Source organism: Canis aureus, chromosome 19 (assembly GCF_053574225.1).
Source record: "Canis aureus isolate CA01 chromosome 19, VMU_Caureus_v.1.0, whole genome shotgun sequence".
NCBI lineage: Eukaryota > Metazoa > Chordata > Mammalia > Carnivora > Canidae > Canis > Canis aureus.
In genome coordinates this window covers 40,776,224-40,795,108 of record NC_135629.1, presented here as the reverse complement: position 1 = coordinate 40,795,108, position 18,885 = coordinate 40,776,224, and the positions used below count along the sequence as shown (strand labels likewise).

The following is an 18,885-nucleotide window of genomic DNA, read 5'->3' as shown; positions in this document are numbered from 1 at the left end:
CCAGAATCAGTAGCTAAATCTCCAGTTTTCCCTCAGGGACTCTCAGCATCATTTTCTCCACCCACAGTCCACTTTTGCTTGGGTTGGGGATAGTTCAGAGCAAACAGGGCCATCTCAGCCACTCTTAATGGTGAGGCCATTTCTTTCTAGAGTTCTGCAGTCCTGGACCTCAGGGCAGATGAATCATTTAACTTGTTTGAAATCGTGGCTAAAGACTGGGGTTTCCTTGTGGGGTCTGAACATTTCTCACCACCCATAGGAGACCCTTCTTGTGAGGATGAACTGACCAGGAGGCCAGAGGCGTTTGGTATGTAAGCCCGTTCAGTGCCCAGTGATAGGGAAAAGGCAGGAAGATTGTCCTCTTCTCTCCTTGGATGTGGGTCCTCAGAGAAGTACCTTAACTTCCCAAATGTCCCATTTCTCTAAAAGAGAAACAGAGGATCAGGGACCAGCCCTGATGGCTTTGCTGATGCCTCCTGCCCTCTCAGGCCTGTTAGTCCTCCTCTCCACTCTTCAATGACCTAGCTTTCAGGCCTGCCACCCCTTTCTCCTCCAGGATGGAGGCCCTTGTTGCACAAGTCAGGCTCTATCCTGATAGCTGGGAATAGGAGATTAAGGCATGGTAATGAGCCTGCTAGGTGGAGTCTGGGAGGTGAGGCTTGGGTAGGCAGTGTGGGTGGAGTGAGCTGCTGGAGAGTCACCTGCAGTGGCCAGGGCAGCCTGGATCTGCCAGTCCTCTTAGGGGCCTCCCTGCCCCTCTCAGAGCAGACCAGCAGCACATCCTGACCTGGAATTCTTCCAGATAGGAGTCTGTCCTCACCCTAGGAACAGGGTCACAGGAGCGAGTGCTGTGCAGACTCTGGGCTGGCTGCATGCCTGTGCTTCCAGATCTGATTGGCAGAATTGTCCCAGATCACCACCCCCATCCAGGCTGCAGCCTGCACCTGGGAGGCCCACCCTTTGCTCCAGTGAGGAGCAGCAGGCCTGCTACCCCATCCCTAGCCTCCCCTGTTCAGGCGGCCCATCTGAGCTCATCTGCCTCCCGCCTCCCCTGCTCTAGTCAGAATCTCTCAGAAGCCTCTCTAAAACACTTCTGAAGAGTGATAGTGGTCTTTCTTTGCCTGTTCTAAGGTCTGGACTTTGCTGAGACCAAGCCAAGGATGTATAATCCATTGAGCACCGCCCTTCATCCCCACTCCACCAGCAAGCCTTGGGCTTAGGCGCTTACCATGGTGGGCGGTGTGGAGAAGGGTGGGAGGAAGCAATGGCCATAAGCCTTTCCTCTGTTGCCTGCATCCCACTCCTTTCCGGCAAGGGCCGGGGCACCAGATGGTCCGGGGGAAGTGCTGTGAGTGCATCATGGATCCCTCCACTGCAGCCACCAGCCTTGCCCCTTTCCCTCTGCTGCTTCCTGGCCACACTGCCTCGTGGGCCAGTAGGGAATGAGGAGCAGGTGTTAGGAGGACATAGATCAGCAGTGGGCTGAGGAGGGACAAAGGTATCCCCCTCCTTCCTGGACCCAGGAGGAGTTGGTGTCTAAACATGTGTCCAGCCTTCCCTTCTCTGCCTCCAAACCAAAGGGAAGTGGGTCTCTAGGTGACAGGTCCTTTGGGAACCCTTTTTCTTATGGTACGTCTAGTCCTGGGGCAGTTTGCCTTGAAGAAATCAAACAGTCTCCAGGTCAATAGGGAAATGCCTGCCAATCTTTAATCATCCTAGGACAGGGCCCTGCTGCCAGTCCATGCTTCCTGGAGCCGGGACTCTTGACCTGCCTGCCTGGACCACTGTAGGTCAGATGCTAGCACCACCGGGTATGTGCAGAAGAGACAGCTATGCGGGAGTGGGAGCTGCTTCAGAGCTGGAGCTCTCAGGCCTAGAACTCCAACTGTTAGCTACAAACGGGGCCCTATGTATGGTTATCTAAGAATGGATGTGAAATTAATTTGGAACAGAAAACTGAGATTGGATTCCTGAAACACCTGCTTGCATATGTGTGGGCAAAAGAAACAGAATGGGAAGAGAATTGAGTAAAAATGGTAGAAAAAAAAGAGAAATAGATAAATTGGGAACGGAGAGAAGGAACAGAGGGGAGAGGCGGGAAAGGGAGGTGATGGAGAAAGCCAGAGGCAGGAGGGGGCAGAGAAGCAGGAATGTTCGGTGAAGTCACCAGCTGCTGGCTGGTGACCTGGGGCAGGCCAGTCTGTATCCATTGTCAGAAGGGGCCCTCTCCCTCTTCTCATCCTTTCCTTCCCCTACAAATGCTGTTGAGGCCTTACATGAAGCCAGCAACTGTCCTTGACACTGGAGAATCAGGCAGAAATGAAGCTGCTGTGTTGTTCAGCCCCTTGGCGCCTGTAGGCCAGAGGGAGAGGCAGCCCTCCTGCCTGCCGATAATCACCCAAGTGAACACACAGTCAATACCTGAGGGTCAGGTCTGAGGAGGACCAGAGGGAGGCTGGGGGGCTTGATGTGATGCTGCAATGAGACTCTTGGGGGCTTCTACAAGGAGGGGACATTAAATTGAAGCTGGACTGGGGACAGATGGGGCCCAGGGAGGCCTGAGGGGAAGTAAGTGCATGGTCTATATGAGGGCTCAGAGCAAGCCAGGGCTTGGGGTGGAGGGGAGCTGGGGTGCCATGAGTAGGATCAGAGGGCATGCAGATACTGCTGCCATCTGTAGCTGGGATTCCAAGGTTTTGGGAAAGTGGCAGTGGGACGGTCAGATGTACATTTAAAAACACCTCTTTGGGGGACACCTGGATGACTCAGTTGGTTGAGCATCCAGCTCTTGGTTTTGGCTCAGGTTGAGATCTCAGGGTCATGGGATCAAGCCCCATATCGGGCTCCCTATTCAGTGAGGAGTCTGTTTCTCTCTCTCTCTCTCCCTCTGCCCCTCCCCCTGCTCTCTCTCTCTCAAATGAATAAATAAATCTTTTTTAAAAACACACACACAAAAACTCCACCTCTTTGAAAATTGATAATGGTGATAGTTGTACATTATGAATGTAATTAATGCCACTGAATTGTTCATCATTTAAAATGGTTAAATGGACAATTTTATGTTATGTTTATTTGACCACAAAATTCTTACCACCATCGCCTCCTCTGACTGCTGTGTGAGATCAGCCCATGGGGTGGGGCTGGCTTCTGGAAGCAGACTGGAGTTGGGGCGGTAGTGATGGTAGTGGAGAGCCTTGATTCCTGGTGGATTTAGAGGCTAAACAGACAGGGGATAGGGGATAGAGATGGAGAATGTTTCCATTTGGGCCATGTCAAGTAGGAGGTGCCTGTGAGCATTCAGGTGGAGCTTAGTAGGCTTGCCTGCAGACCTGAGACCCTGGTGTGTAGCACACGGGTTGGGGCTGGTGGCCTTTGAGACTCACATGCATATTGACATCAGTTAACTTCACACTAAACACTTCAGTAAGCATATCATCAGTTAGAGTTTAATATTTGTTTAAGGCATGTGGTTTTATTTTTAGATGAAATGTACATACAATGAAATGTACAGAGCTCAGGTGTACCGTTCAGTGAGCTTTGATAAAAGCGTGGAGCTGTCAGCCAAACCCTTCAATCAAGGTGGACATCCTTGTCATCCCAGAAGCCCTTTCAGGCCCCATTCCTGTCCACCCCCACCCCTCCTCCAAAGACAACTGCTGTTCTGATTTTTTTCCACCATAGATGAGTTTTGCCTAGAGTTTCATATAAATGGAATTGCATAGAATGTGCTCTTTTGGACAAGGCTTCTTTCACTCAGCATAGCATTTTTTGAGGGTCATCTATGTGACAAGTCTTGAGAAGCCTGATCGAGAAGGAGAGAGGTACGGTTGAAGGATTGGGGCCCCTAAAGAAGCAGGTCTAGGGTCCCTGGGTGGCGCAGCGGTTTGGCGCCTGCCTTTGGCCCAGGGCACGATCCTGGAGACCCGGGATCGAATCCCATGTCGGGCTCCCGGTGCATGGAGCCTGCTTCTCCCTCTGCCTATGTCTCTGCCTCTCTCTCTCTCTCTCTGTGTGACTATCATGAATAAATAAAAAAAAAAAAGAAGCAGGTCTAGATCCTGAGTGTGGAGGAGGCAGCCCTGGAAGCAGGGCAGTGGTTTGAGCCAGAAGGAGAGGAGGGCAGGAGAAACTGAACCAGCCATTGTGGACAAAAGCTCCCTGGAGAGAGGGAGTGAATTAATTAACCAAGCAGCTATGGGGGCCCAGGAGAAGTTGGGACATAAGCTAATTTACAGTAGAGCCCATTTGCCTAGTGCCCCTTTATCTGTTTGGGTAGAGGCCCAGAGAAAAAAGGTATGTAGTTGGATCTAGTTCTGAAGCAGACATAGGTCAAGAGAGCACAGACATAGGTCAAGAGAACACAGACATGTGGTAGAGTGACTGCATGGTGGACCAGAGATTGAACTGGGCAGGAAAAGATGTGAAGGCAGAGGACCAGTGTAGGAGCAGAAAGCAGAGGCCCAGTGGGTGGGGTCCCAGCAAGGCCCAAGGACTGCTACAGTGGGGTGGCCCAGGAAGTGACCTAGAAGGCTGGAGGAGGACAGATACAGGGTGATTTTGGAGGAGATGGTTTGGGGTGATAATGAGTTTGAGGGTGAGGCCAAGGGATAGAGTCAGCCTAGTGGTTGTCATCTGCAATGACTATGGAAGTCAGTTCAGTGGAAGCCTGGAAGACAGGAGCCCAGAGCTTTTGAGAACTAGTGGCCATGATGGGGGTCTGGAAGGCAACAGCAGCTAGAAAGGGAAAGGTGGGGGAAACTAAGGGCTCAGCCCCGGGGCTCCAAGGGACTTTTTTTTTTTTTTTAATTTTTTTTTTTAATTTATTCATGATAGTCACACAGAGAGAGAGAGAGAGAGAGAGAGGCAGAGACATAGGCAGAGGGAGAAGCAGGCTCCATGCCCTGGGAGCCCGACGTGGGATTCGATCCCGGGTCTCCAGGATTGTGCCCTGGGCCAAAGGCAGGCGCCAAACCGCTGCGCCACCCAGGGACCCAGGGACTTTTTTTTTTAAGATTTTATTTACTTTTTTTTTTTTTTTTTTTTTTACAGGTTTATTTTTTTTTTTTAATTTTTATTTATTTATGATAGTCACAGAGAGAGAGAGAGAGGCGCAGAGACACAGGCAGAGGGAGAAGCAGGCTCCATGCACCGGGAGCCCGACGTGGGATTCGATCCCGGGTCTCCAGGATCGCGCCCTGGGCCAAAGGCAGGCGCCAAACCGCTGCGCCACCCAGGGATCCCAAGATTTTATTTACTTATTCATGAGACACACACACAGAGTAAGTGAGAGAGGGAGAGAGAGAGAGAGAGGCAGAGACATAGGCAGAGGGAGAAGTAGGCTCCTCGCAGGGAGCCCAATGTGGGACTCCGCTCTGAGCCGAAGGCAGGTACTCAACCGCTGAGCTACCCAGGTGTCCCTCCCAGGGACTTTAAAGGGAGGGTGAGCTGTTGCCACATTCTGAAGTCCAGGGAGTGCAGTTTTTCCTGGAGAGGTCGATGGCAAACCAAGAAGAGAGTGTGTGTCTGTGTGTGTGTATCCATGTGTATGTCCATGCGTGTGTCTGTGTACATTTGTGTGTGTCTGTGTGTGTTGATGTGTGTGTATGTGTCCATGTGTGTTTGTGTGTGTCTGTGAGTATGTCCGTGTGTGTGTCTGTGTGTAGGGAGTGCAGGGGAGTTGGTCAGGAAAGGATGTTTTACAGGGAACTATGGAAGGCCTAGGAGGGAGGAGAGGCTGTCTAGGGAAGGCTGGGAAGAGTTGGACACGAGAGGTGGAAAGGTGTTTGTAGGGATCAGCAAGGGGATGGATTCTTTCCATTTCATGGAGCTCCAGGTCAGTGAGCCTTTCCAGCCCCAAGTAACAGATTCAGCCTCCACTCCCCAAATCCTGGCCTCACATGCGGGGCAGTTTCCCAGGGCTTCCCCATGGCCCGTGCCTGGCTGATTAATTAATCCAGCTCTAGATTAACGTGCTCCACCCTCTGGGACCCTGTGGCACCCGCCTGCATGCCACACTAAGCCTTCCCATCCCTATTGCTGCTTGGGCCCTCACCAGGCGGAGAGTGCAGGTGTCCATGCCTCTGAAATGGCAGCATAGGCTTCCTTGCTGGCAAGAAGGGTCAGCCTGACAAAAGCTAGTGTTTGGCAGAGCCATTTAGTTCAGTGTAGTCTTGGGAAGTCCTCTTAACTTACCTCTGGATCTTGGGACATGAGTTCTGTGGCAGCTGATGACCTACTCATCTCTTGGCTCTGCCAGGTCAGGCTCACAGAAGTACTAGACAGCAGGACTCTAAGAGAGATTTCCTGTCACACTAGTAGAAGGCTATTCCCTGTGATTCTGGTGGGCAGCTGGATTGGAGGGCACCAAGGAGCCACAGACACATATAGGTGAGGAAGGCTCTCACTGCTGCTGGTCCCAGGGCTGAAGAGTTTTGCCACAGGCCTGGCCATGTATGCCCAGCCTAGATGGGCAAGTGGGCTGGGGGTTCATGGCCATCTCTCTCCTTGTCCAGTGGATGGGCTCCATCCCCCTAACACAGGGATGATGACCTTGAAGCAGGAAGGAAGAAGCTGAGGCTGAGCTCCTCAGATCAGGCTCCTGAAATCTATCAGGGAGGCAGAGGAAAGTCTTGCTGGGTTCAGAGAGCTCTGCTTCCAGTGTCCTCCCCAGGAGGTCTCTCATGGTGGGCCTATCTGCCTGGGCCTGAGCCCTGGGTGGGGCTGGGAAAGGGTGTGGTCAAGGCTCCTCACCGTCTAGAGGAGGCTGGATAGAAATAGCTGTGCCCATCTGGGCTATGAGTCACTGAGGGGTGTTTTAGCTGTTTCTTGGAGAGGTTCTATTTTAGGTGAGTGCCTGTGACAGCCTGGGTGACGGAGGCTGGGTAAGGGAAGGTTCTGGTGGTGAGTTGCAGGAGTGTTAGCACATGCCCTTATTCAACCCTTTCCAGAACCTAAAGGAGCGTCACTCTGAAGTCCCAGGATAAGGAGCTTTACCTCCCAGATCCCTCTTCTCAGAAAGTCCCAGGGCATGCTGTAGCCTGCAGGTGCATGATAGCAATGGAGCCTTGGGTGTGCAATGGGCACCTGCTGCAGGAACTGAGTCTCTGGCTGCTGCCCTGGGCCAGGGCCTGGGCCTCCCCTTAGGAGGCTCCAAGGGTCCCTCTGAGGGGGAACAGAAACAGCTTGCCCCTGGGAACTCCAACTCTGGTGGCAGTGAGCCCTCCTAGCCAAGAGTGACCTTTCTAAAGGGGTCTTTGGTCTGAGTCCTAGGGACACAAATTGCTTCCTCTGAGGCTTTCTCTCTCCAAATGTAGACAAAGCTTCCTTGGGTCTCCAAAAACATCTAGATGAGTTGACAGTTCCCAGCTGGAGGGGATGACTTCTTACCTACCCCAGTGCTTTGGCATCTCTGTTCTTGGGATTTCTGGAACCCGTCTTTGAGGATTCTGGCAGTGTTTTGCAGAGGGGACTTCTAGACACATGACTTGACCTGCACGAGGCTGCTGGCCTTTGGAAGAGGCAGGAATGCAGAAAGTACCAGGCTCCAGCCTGCGGCTCAGGAGCTGGGCCAGGCTGGCAGTGCTGGTTTTACCCACAGCACTACTTCCTAGCTGGTTAACCACAAAAGCATGTGGTTAAATTATATCAGACCTTGATTTCTCTACTGTGAAGACAAAATGAAAGGTTGCCTATGGACACACCCTGTGTGGTGCTGGGCACAGGAGAGTGCTTGCCAGAGTGCAGCCTTCTCCCCTCCTTGCTTACTGCTCTTGGGCTACAGGGCAAGAAGCCACACCCAGACTTCACAGCTGGCAAGTCAGCTAAAGCAGCAGCTGTTCAGCCCTGTGGACACCTCAAAGTGGAGAGCAGGACTGAAGGCACTCCTGAGGATGGATAGAAGGGTCCTTCTGCCTCAGGAACTGGATTGTACCTTTCCCTGGTGACTGGGCCACCATGGTGCTTTCAAAGGCTCTGGCTACAAGCCTAGATGGAGCAACGTTGGCCTCCGGCCTCAGGTCTGGTTAAAAAGGAGATGCCTCCTCATTGGGGCACTGAATCTCCAATCTCATATGACTTTGGCCTGTGGGAACCTTGCCCCCTAGTAATAGGTTGTTGCGATTAATCCCACAACAGGCTTCTCTGGAATGAGCCCTGCTCTGTACCACATACTGAGCACAGTCCTGAGAACACCTCAGGAGCTTCTCAGCTGAGTGGGGAGATGGGAAACTACCCAGAGAAACATGTTAGTAGATACTTTGGGAGAGAATGAGCACCGTGACAAAAACAAATATTGGGTGATTAGCTACAGGGTGCTTGGGAGGGGTATGTTAGATTGTGTGGCCAGAGAGGGCCCTGATGGGGAGATCTGAGACCTGTATAGCTACCCACCCCAGTGGCAGAGAAAATTGTGAAGGCAGAGGCCCTGGCTACAGAAGTGAGCTCAGAGGACTAGGAGGCAGAACAGGAAGCCCACTATATTTGGGGTGAGACTGCTAAGGGGGGGTGGGAGGGAAGGAGGCCAGAGAGAGGGATGGGCTGGGGTGGGCCATAGGGCCTCGTGGGCCATGGTGAGTTCCCATGGCGTGCATGATAGGACTCCTCTAAGGGATTTGAGCCTGTTAGTGATTTGCTCTGATTTGTATCTAGATTTTTTGGAGGAAAAAAATATTATTGGCTCATGTAACTGGAAGTCTAAGGGTAGACTTAAGGCATAGCTGAATCCAGGAAATTAAACAAAATCATTGGCTCTGCTCCTTTCTCCTTACTTTGGCTCCACTTCTGACTCTATTGACATCATCCTTAGCATCTCTCTGCATGCTGGGAAAGAAGGCTATTGACCACTCCATAGCTACATTCTCCCTGAGTAATCCCAAGGGAAAAAAGACCCTCTGACCCTCTTTCTCCTGTTGTTCATTTACTAAGTAACACAGAAGGGCTCTGATCAGCCCTGTTTGCAAGGTCACTTGTCAAGCCCTGCACCCCTTGCTGAAACCAGTGATTGGCCCAACCCGAGTCTTCCACTCACTTTACTCAGGGAGGTATTGATGCAGAGAGGAAACTACGCATCCATCACAGGAATAGCAGCACATGCTTATTTGTTCTAGAGGCACAGATTATCCCATTTTCTTAAAAAATGTGTCTTGCTTAAGGGGAAAAAAAAGGCCTTTTCATTCTACTTACATCATCACTTATGTGGCATTACTTTGCTCTCCAGATTGTTCACATCCATCTCGTGTCCTCAGCTAGGCTCCAAGCTCCTCCAGGACAGAGTTCATGGTTTCTTTTTATTTTCTATACCTTGTTCTCCCTCCTGTTACTCTTCATTTATTTATTCATTCTGAAAGTTTTTTTTTTTTGAATTTTTTTTTTTAATTTTTATTTATTTATGATAGAGAGAGAGAGAGAGGCAGAGACACAGGCAGAGGGAGAAGCAGGCTCCATGCACCGGGAGCCCGACGTGGGATTCGATCCCGGGTCTCCAGGATCGCGCCCTGGGCCAAAGGCAGGCGCCAAACCGCTGCGCCACCCAGGGATCCCCCATTCTGAAAGTTTTTAATGAACATCTATTGTACACCAGGCACTATACTAAGGTTTTTTTTCCTCCTGGTTTATGTTTTAAAAGATCAAGCTGGCTGCTGTGTGGAAGTGGCCCAAAGGGGGCAGCAGGGGAAGGAGAGTGACCACTTGGAGGCCTTGAGGACCATGGGTGCGGGGGGGTTCGTGGGGTAGAACAATGTACACAGATCAGAGGTATAGCCGGTAGGTAGGCAGTAAGGAGGACACTTGAGCAGGAGGGTCTGGCAGGCAGTGGATTGATGATTGGGGGGTAGGGAGTGTGTGACTGCCCCTGTTCTGCTCCAGGCACCTGACAGCTCCCAGAGGTCAGGGCAGTGCCATCGTCCCTTCAGCTCTGTCCCTTGGCAGCCCAGAAACACCTAAGCAGGCCTTGCCGCTCCTATCTATGCTTGGAGCTGGCCCTGGCTGCTGTGGGGCCTGAAGTGACCTGAGCTATGGGTACCACCAGTCCTGACTACCCTGATAACCATGATACTTCCTCCTCAGGTGAAGGAATGGCTCTGTCTGAACTGCCAGATGCAGAGGGCTCTGGGGATGGACATGACCACTGCGCCTCGCTCCAAGAGCCAGCAGCAGCTGCACTCCCCAGCCCTGTCTCCTGCCCAGTCCCCAGCCAAACAGCCCCTGGGGAAGCCGGAGCAAGAGAGATCACAGGGCCCAGGGGGACCACAGCCTGGCCCCCGCCAGGCCGAGACAGCCAGGGCCACCTCAGTGCCAGGGCCTGCCCAAGCAGCTGCCCCTTCGGAGGTGGGGAGGGCGTCTCCTCAACCCTCTCTCCCCATCAAGCCTTCCACAGTGGAGCCCAGGCCACCTGCAGGAGAGGGCCTGGCCAAAAGTGCCACCACAGTGCCCCCTGGGCCTGGTGCTGCTGAGCAGACCCAGGAGGGCCTTACTGGGAAGCTCTTTGGCCTTGGTGCGTCACTGCTGACCCAGGCAAGTACCCTCATGTCTGTACAACCCGAGGCTGAGCCCCAGGGCCAGGCCGCCCCCAGCAAAGGACCACCCAAGATCGTCTTCAGTGATGCCAGCAAGGAGGCTGGTCCGAGACCCCCAGGCTCAGGGCCTGGGCCACTACCTGGAGCCAAAACTGAGCCTGGAGCTCGAACAGGTCCCGGACCAGGGCCTGGAGCCCTGGCAAGAACTGGGGGGACAACTAGTCCAAAGCATGGCAGAACAGAACACCAGGCAGCAACCAGGGCTACTGCCAAGCCAAAGACCATGCCGAAGGAAAAGGCCACCTGCCCGCTGTGCCAAGCTGAGCTCAACGTGGGCGGCAAGGGCCCAGCCAACTATAACACCTGTACCACCTGCAAGCTCCAGGTGTGCAACCTGTGTGGCTTCAACCCGACGCCCCACCTGGTAGAGGTAAGAAGCTGCATCAAGCGTGTTCCCTTGGGCCTTGGTGAAAGCCCAAGACCTGGAGGCATGGGAGCCAGAGAGAGCTGCAGAGAGTTGGGTCTTCAGCAGTCGCAGGGCTGCCTCTATGCAGCTAAGAGGGGCTATGCTCCTTCTGTCCCTGCCCGAGGCTTGTTGTTCCATTCAGAAAACTAACTGGCACAGCTTGCTTCTAATGTTGCCTGCCGCCTCTTACCAGCTACCCGGTGCCCTGAGGCCTGGCTCAGAAGTAGCCAAGTTTGGGAGGCCCTGAACTGGCTTCCCCATTCCCAGCCACTAGCCTGGCCTGATGAAAGATGCTAATCTCCCCTGCTCAGGTAGGAAGAACATGGGGTCTCCTCCTGCCCTCGGTCTGTGACCCATACAGTGGTTTGAAGGGTTACCTCCAGCCCAGCCAGGGGGTAACCTCCCTCCATCCCCTCTTTTGAGGTCATGGATGTTGATGCCCACTTGTCAAAGCCATAGTCTTTGAGCCACATATTTTCCTTTGGCTGGGCCTGGTTCTCCCTGGGGCTGCTTGTGGGGATGCTCAGAGATGTTCTTCTTACCCATTGGGAAATTTGAGGGAGTTGTTAGGGTTGGGGCCTGTTTCCCTGCAGTCCTTTGTCCCGGGAAGGGTTCTGGGCACTATGGAGAGCTGGATGGAAAAGAATACGAGGCCTAGTGTTCTCTCAAAGCTTAGAGCCGAGCTTGGCAGGCTCAGAAGTTGCAGAGGTCCTGGGCAGAGCTGGATGAGCCTGGGCCTGGAGGCTGCTTGTGCTCCTCCCCTTACTCATTCTGCCTTGCCCAGGGCCATCCATGTGAACCCTACCTTGGCTGCCTTGGGCATAACTGGTGTGTCCCATTCTATAGAATGCTGTTAGGGTCAAGATGAGTGATTGGATCATCTTGACAGATGGATGCATGCATCCCCAGCTGTGTCACATCAGGAGATAGTCAAGCCAAAGCCCTTCCTCCTGTACATGGGCAGCCACTTGAGCCCTTGGGTCTCCTAGGCTGAGCCATGAATGATCTGTAGTGGGGCAGGGGAGCTTCTGACAGCTTGTTCTGACTTGTCTTGGGTCAGGCTTCCATTGGAGCAGCCCATTGTGTTAAGGAAGACTGCTTTGGCTATCATAGGCCATATTTTCCAACATGCATAAAGAGGCAGCTCTAATGAAGAAAAGTGATAGTGTCCCATGATGCCCATGTGGCCCTCCATGCCCCATACTGCCACTTCTCAAGCCCTAGATCCAGTGGCTCACTGGAGGACAGCTGGCCTGGCTGACTAGGGTGGGGAGGGGATACCAAGGGGCCACCACAGAGCCAGAGAAGCTCCAGTCCAGAGACTGCCAGCCACACACTCACTGCCATTGAGTGGGACACCCTGATGCTAAGGGACTGTGAGCCCTGTTGGACTGCTAAGCTAGCCCAGACTAGGGGACTCTTATCCCTGAGATACCTCCTGGCCCACATTTCATTCAGCAGGACACACACAGAGGGAAGGGGAAAACTATGTCTGACCAGGAGTGTAAATGCTCCTGACAGCTCCTTTCAGCAGCCCCTGGGCCAGGCCAGGGGAACTGCTGATTCTGCTCAAACACGTGCCAGTCACATGCCGACTCTGGTTGGGCATTTGGATTCTGATCCAAGCCTCTCATGAGTTGCTTGGTTGTCACCTTCCTGGACTCTGGGACTTCTACTTCTTGATAGCCAACATCACCTCCTGCCCCAGCTTATTTTTTTCAGAGAAAATTTCAGAGGGAAAAAGGATCTAGTTTTCCTGCTTCCTTCATTGTATGCTCTGGACTCCCTGTCTAGAAAGAAGCTAAAGGTTTTACAGCTCTGAGATGTTGATGAAAATTGTCCTGCATATCTTGGTGTCTCTATGTCCTGCCCCATTGCCACCCCCTTGGCCAGAACCACCCTTGCCACTGCCGAATCTGATAGGTTCCATGGGCCTAATGGCAGAGTCACTGGTGTCCTGGTCCTAGCTTCTCCCCACCCCGCGGCCTCTGCTTCTTTGCTGCTTGCTTCTAACAGCAGTCAGAGCGTAGCCCAGCTTCTCTGACTCCTTTCTCCTCATGGCTCTGCTTATTTATCTTTTTTGTTTCATTTCACTTTTCTCTTCTCTTCTCTTCTCTTCTCTTCTCTTCTCTTCTCTTCTCTTCTTTCTCTTTCTTCTCTTCTCTTCTCTTCTCTTCTCTTCTCTTCTCTTCTCTTCTCTTCTCTTCTCTTCTCTTCTCTTCTCTTCTCTTCTCTTCTCTTCTCTTCTCTTCTCTTCTCTTCTCTTCTCTTTCTTTTCTTTTCTTGTAGGCTCCATGCCCAGCAGAACCCAATGCAGGGCTTGAACTCACAACCCTGAGATCAAGACCTGAGCTGAAATCAGATCAGATGCTTGACCTACTGACCTACCTGGGAGTCCCAAGGCTCTGCTGGTTAATGCTGCTATTTCCAGGGGGTTCCTGGGGAAGGTGTGGGTGGGCAGCCATGATGCCTTCTTCTTATGGTTCCCACTAGCGTTGTTGCTTTTCTTCACTGTAAGCAGTCCGTGGGCCTTCTTTGATCTCACCTCAGCAAATGGCCACTTGACATCCAGAGCAATTGTGTGCTTCCCTGTGACCTACTTTGTGTGTTTTTGGTTAGAGCCTCCTGATTTCTCAGCAGGTGTCCTAGACACATCATGCTTGGGAGTGAGGTGGCAGGGCCAGCAGGTAGGGGTTGGTCTGCCCTGGCTGTCTCCCCCACACCTAGCTAACTGAGGCCAGCCTGCCTGTGTATGCCTAGTGTGAGGCAGAGGGACCCCTGTCTGCTTGAAGGCTGGGAGCTTGAGCGAGGGATGAACCAGGGAAGCCCCACTGCGAGCTCCCCATAGGCCTGTTAGACCTGCTGTGGCTCCATCCGAGACCAGAGCCAACTGTCTGGGCTGTTGGGTTGGAAATATCCCACCTCAGAGCTATAAAACTTTTACCTTCTTTCTAGACAGGGAGTCCAGAGCATACAATGAAGGAAGCAGGAAAACTAGATCTCTTATCTCTCTGAAATTTCCTCTGAAAAAAATAACCATAGTGCTATTTAGTGAGTCATTTCATAATTAAGAGTTGTTGATTCCAATTTTTTTTTACCTATTTATCTTTTTGAAGGATAATAGTACCCTCTGGCTTAATTTTTAATTGGCTTTCGGTTAAAAATAGAGTTTGTGAAGAAATTAGTGGAATTGGAAATGTTATAGTAACAGCACCAGTTTCTGATCTTATTATAATTGCCAAAATACCAGCCATACCCTTGAGAAGTTGGGCCTCCCTGGGCAAAGGGCCTGGCATCTGTGATATGTGGGGCTGGGCTTATTTGAGGCAGGGGCTACAGTGGGGGTACCAGATGAGAGGCTGGCATCTGCCTCTGGGGGTGGTGATCTCGGAGTCCTGTCTCCTCCATGTGGAATGGAGATGATAGCACTCCCTCTTAGGTTTCTGGGAGAACTAGCAGAGATGCCATACTTCAGATACTTATGCAAGGTCCAACACACAGCTAGGAGATTGGAACCGGAATGTCCTAATAGAGTTTCCATAGGGGAGAAAGAGTCCCCACTAGCCCCCAACTACCTGGGTGTGAATCAACCCAGTGGCCAGCGCAGGATGAGGGATGCCCCATAAGGAATGGACACATTTGGTACTAGAGCATGAGGAGAGCACAGCCCCAGAAAGGCACATGTTCGGGATATCAGGGAGGATTCTTCTTATCAGAGAAGAGGCCCAGAAAGGAGAAGCTTAAGCATGTCCAGGGACAGGGAGGGACAGGGTTGTAGCATCCGGAGAATAGTAGCACCAATGATGGTCATGCCTGTAGTCTGGTGTCCTGAGCCTAGAGCTCTTTATGTCTAAGCATCTTTTCTCTGGATTTCTCATCTACTGCCCCTTGGCTGGCAGTAAGGCTGGGGATGGGGATATGTTGGGCCCAGCAGCCAGCCATGGGGTGTTGATTAGGCCCATGTCACTGTAATCAAACCAACACAGGCCAGCTCCACATACATAGATTGTGTTCTGCAGGTTGTTCAGATGATGGGAGGCAGTGCAAGGAGGATGCCTAATGTCCATTTCAGCCTCACCAGGCAACCATGGCCTTGAGGCACAGCAGCCAGTGGTCCTGGAAGGCAGCAGGGCTCTTCTGCCTGTGGAATACTCCACCAACTCTCTGACAACTCGTTTCCTCTTCTTCACTCTGACCCCACCTCCCACCATTAGATGGTGATTGCTGTGGGGTATTCCTACCTTCCTGCCCCCAGAGGGAGACAAGGCAGAAATGGCCATCAAGCCTCTTGCGGTCCATTCCCAGGCTCCAGATCATCTGCCCACTTGGCAAAGGGGACAGACAGAGGGGAAGCAGGCAGCAGCTCCCTGAAGGCTGGGGCTGGCTGGGGCTGGGATGGAAGAGTATAAGAGACAGTGTGCAAGTGAATGAATGAATGAGGGAATGAACACAAATGGGGAGAGTGAATGAATGAATGAGTGGAATAATGGAATGAATGAGCAGGGGTGGGGGAGGCAGGCATGCTGTGGGGGGCAGAGATGATTGCTGAGAGAATAAAGAAATTGAGACCTGTATTCCATCCCCCAGGCATAGAGCCTTCCTGTGGCTTGCATCCTACCCCATCCCCATTCCCCAGAAGACTTAGGTCTGGGGCCAGCTCTCCTCAGGCTCCCTCACCTACAGGCTTCAGTGCTCTGTACTCTTCTCCCCCCCAGCCTCCCGAGAGCTGGGGAAGGGCCTCCAGCAGCCAGGTCAGCTATTTATTTTTAGCCATTACCTCACATGCCTCCCCACCGCCTGCCTTCCCTCCCTTCCTGGTTGACTGCTATAACAGAGCCAGGAGCAAGAGGACCAACTGGGCAGCCCCTTCTGCAGCCTGGCTGCCTCCATGAATAGCGTGGGAAGGAACAAAAGCCTGGGGAGTGTGTGACCATAAGTGACATGCTCTGCTGAGGGCTGGGCCTCTGGGCTTAGGTGAGCAGGCTGCTGCGTGGGCTGGCTCTGAGCCTCTGGCATGAGGTCTGTCACCTCCATTCAGACTATCCTTCCAAGGTGCCCTTGCTTCAATGGGGACTGTTGCTTCTTGGGTGGGGTCTGCAGGCCAGAGGTAGGGCTCAGAGGTTTGTGAAGCCACCAGGGTGAGCCAGGGCAGATGACCTAAACTTGAAAAGTCTAACCTGGAGTGGCTGCATTCAGGGACCCAAAGTAGAGTCAGGACAATGTTGCCATAGACCAGCCCCCAATCTAGGCCCAGACCCTAATACCCAGACCCTGTGGGTGGTGATCTTGCTGATCCTGGGGCTTTTCTCATTTCTAGAATTTCTTGGCCTCTGCATACACCCTTCTTACCTTGCCAGGGTCTCTTTGTCATCTCACACTCCTCTTTGATATGGAGGGATTTCCACAATGACCCCAGCTGACATTGGGGGCATGTGGGCAGGATTTCAGGCTCAAGCTCTGTGCTCTTCCATGCCCTGTCTTTCTCAGGGCCTGGGATCAGCCTGTCTAGCATTCTCCCCAGACACCTCTAGGGATGACCAAGACAAGTGAGCCCAAGACTCAGCAAGTAGCCAGCACCCATTGCTTCCTAGCAGTTTGTGTCAGGGAGATGTAGAGGATCAGATAAGGTCCATGGGGGTTAATAATGGTGCTAGGGCCAGGCCCCGCAGGGAACAGTAGATGAGTACATGTACAACTTCTGAAGGGTCACCCTCCATAGTTGGGCCGCTCTGCTCAGGACCTATGCATGAAATTGGGCCTTGGGGCAGAGTCAGAACTCCAATATCAGGGAGCAATCTCAAGGCCCTGAGTAACAAGCCCATGGAGCAGGCCTATTCCTCAACATACACCAGGAGCCTGCCACCTGCTGGCATGGCCTCTACTGGAGCCCAGGGCAGGGATGTAATATGTGGCCTGTAGGCAGGAAACCAGGGCAGAATCATTGATGCCATGGTGGCCTGAGGATGCCAAGCTGAGGGCAGGCACCCTGGGGGTACCATGCTTCCAAGGGTCTGCCAGGCGGGCTAGGGTCTGACATAGGCTCAGGGCAGTGTGCCATGGAAGGGTGTCAAGGCCGTCAGCCCACTTTGAGGCGGCAAGGGCCAAGGGCCACCTCCCTGCCCTGTCTCCTGGCTCTGTGATTCTATGGTTCTGAGTCTTGTAGTTCTCCTAATGGCCCAGCCTAATAGCCAAGCTGCTGGTGGGAGCCTGGGAGGAGGAGCAGCAGCAGGAAAGTCAGAGCATGTCTCTGCCCCCTTCCTCTGGGGTAAGAGCAGACATGGGTCTGTGGTTACCCTCTTTCCTACCTCATGCCCTGTGGGCCAAGGTAGGACATCCAGTCTTGCCAAGGAGGAGCCCTGACTCTGGAGAAGTTCCTGGGAGACCTGCCCCTATTAGTCTCTGACCTGCTGCAGGAATCACCCCCTCAGGGCCTGGGATGCTCAGACTTTATCCCCGTGCAGACAGCTAGAGCTGGGGGAATCAGACTTGGTTTCTGGTGTCTAGGAACTTTACCACTGATATCCATGTCACACTGGATGACCAGTTTGGGGCTGTGGGCTCCAGGAACGCTACATGCCAGCCGCCCTTATGTCTGTCTTTGTCATAGCTGTGTCTCCAGCCCCCAGCATTGAGCCTGACATAGGGGATGACCCAAAGAGTGGTGGACTAATGGCTGAGGGTTTGACCCCCACCCAGTTTGGAGGAAGCAGGAACCCTGGCCTAAGTGTGGACACACACGACCCCCATCAGAGGAATAGCCCAGAACCCGGGGGCAGGAGGAGGCTTCCACTTGAGGGTCTTTGCTGGCCATGGACAAGGAGACCTAGGCTGGAGGGTGTGGGCAAAGGGAACTGTTTGGCCCCATCCTTCCAGCAGGGATTTTCCCAGAACAGCCTCCCCTGGCCCCAGGAGTCTGTAGCCTCCCAGCACAGTCCTTACTTGGGAAAGATGTGAAGAAGGATATATCTGAGGCCTGAGAGCTAGGAATCCAGGAAGGTCAGTGTCCCTTGGACATGCTTCCTGTCTGAGGCTACTCTTGGTTTGTAGGGGCTCTAGACTGCTGGACTCCACCCCAGGTCCCCCTCTTCTCCAGACTCATTTACTACCTGTAGCCTCCCCTCCCCCACAGGTCTCCTTTTCTGGCTAGGTGGAAAAGCTCTCCATAGGGTAAGGAAGGGACCCTTCTTTGTGGTTTATCATTTGAATTCTGAAGGTTGGGGAGGTCTGTTGTTTGGGGGCAACAAATCTACCAGTTTTTTTCTCCTTGTGCCTTTGGTGTCATACTTGGGAAGACTTTCTCCCGCTTCTGATTACAGAAGTAGTCATGGAAATATTCTTTGAGTACTCAGTGTTTTTGTGATTTTCATCATCTCCTCGCTCTTCCATTTCCTTACAGAAAACCGAGTGGCTCTGTCTGAACTGCCAAACTAAGCGGCTGCTAGAGGGCAGCCTGGGAGAGCCGACCCCTCTGCCGCTGCCCACCTCTCAACAGCCCCCCACTGGGGCCCCTCTCCGTGTGGCTGGAACCACCCCTCTGAAGCAGAAAGGGCCACAGGGGCTGGGCCAGCCATCAGGCCCCCTGCCTGCCAAGGCCAGTCCCCTGCCTGCCAAGGCCAGCCCCCAGGCCAAACCCCTCAAGGCTGCGGAACCCAGCAGGGCCGTGAGCAGTGCCCAGGAAAAGAAGACCGGAATCCCAGCTAAACCCGAGCCTGGGCCGAAGCCACCTCCAGAGACTACCCTACCCCCTGGGACTCCCAAAGGAAAGACAGGGGCTCGGAGGACTGAACCTGCCACCCCTGTTGTCAAAAGTGTTCCAGAAGCTCCTAAGGGTGGGGAGTCAGAGGTCAGTCCCACTCACTTCCCGGGGACCCTAGTTCTCAGGTGGGGTGGTGTAGGGCAGGCCTTGGT

The 18,885-nt window shown here is 53.0% G+C and overlaps 1 protein-coding gene across 3 annotated transcripts in view; it reads left to right on the top strand.

Moving 5' to 3' along the window:
• The window catches only part of BSN (bassoon presynaptic cytomatrix protein), a 98,473-nt gene that overhangs the window by 58,893 nt on the left and 20,695 nt on the right, over positions 1–18,885 (top strand). For all 3 annotated transcript variants that reach the window (XR_013357915.1, XR_013357916.1, XM_077858840.1), the window contains exons 3-4: positions 10,063–10,941; positions 18,374–18,820. Coding sequence is in view for 1 of the 3 variants with exons in the window: in XM_077858840.1 (XP_077714966.1) it covers positions 10,063–10,941; positions 18,374–18,820 (1,326 nt within the window). In the remaining 2 variants the exon portion in view is untranslated. The remainder of the gene's footprint in view (positions 1–10,062; positions 10,942–18,373; positions 18,821–18,885) is intronic.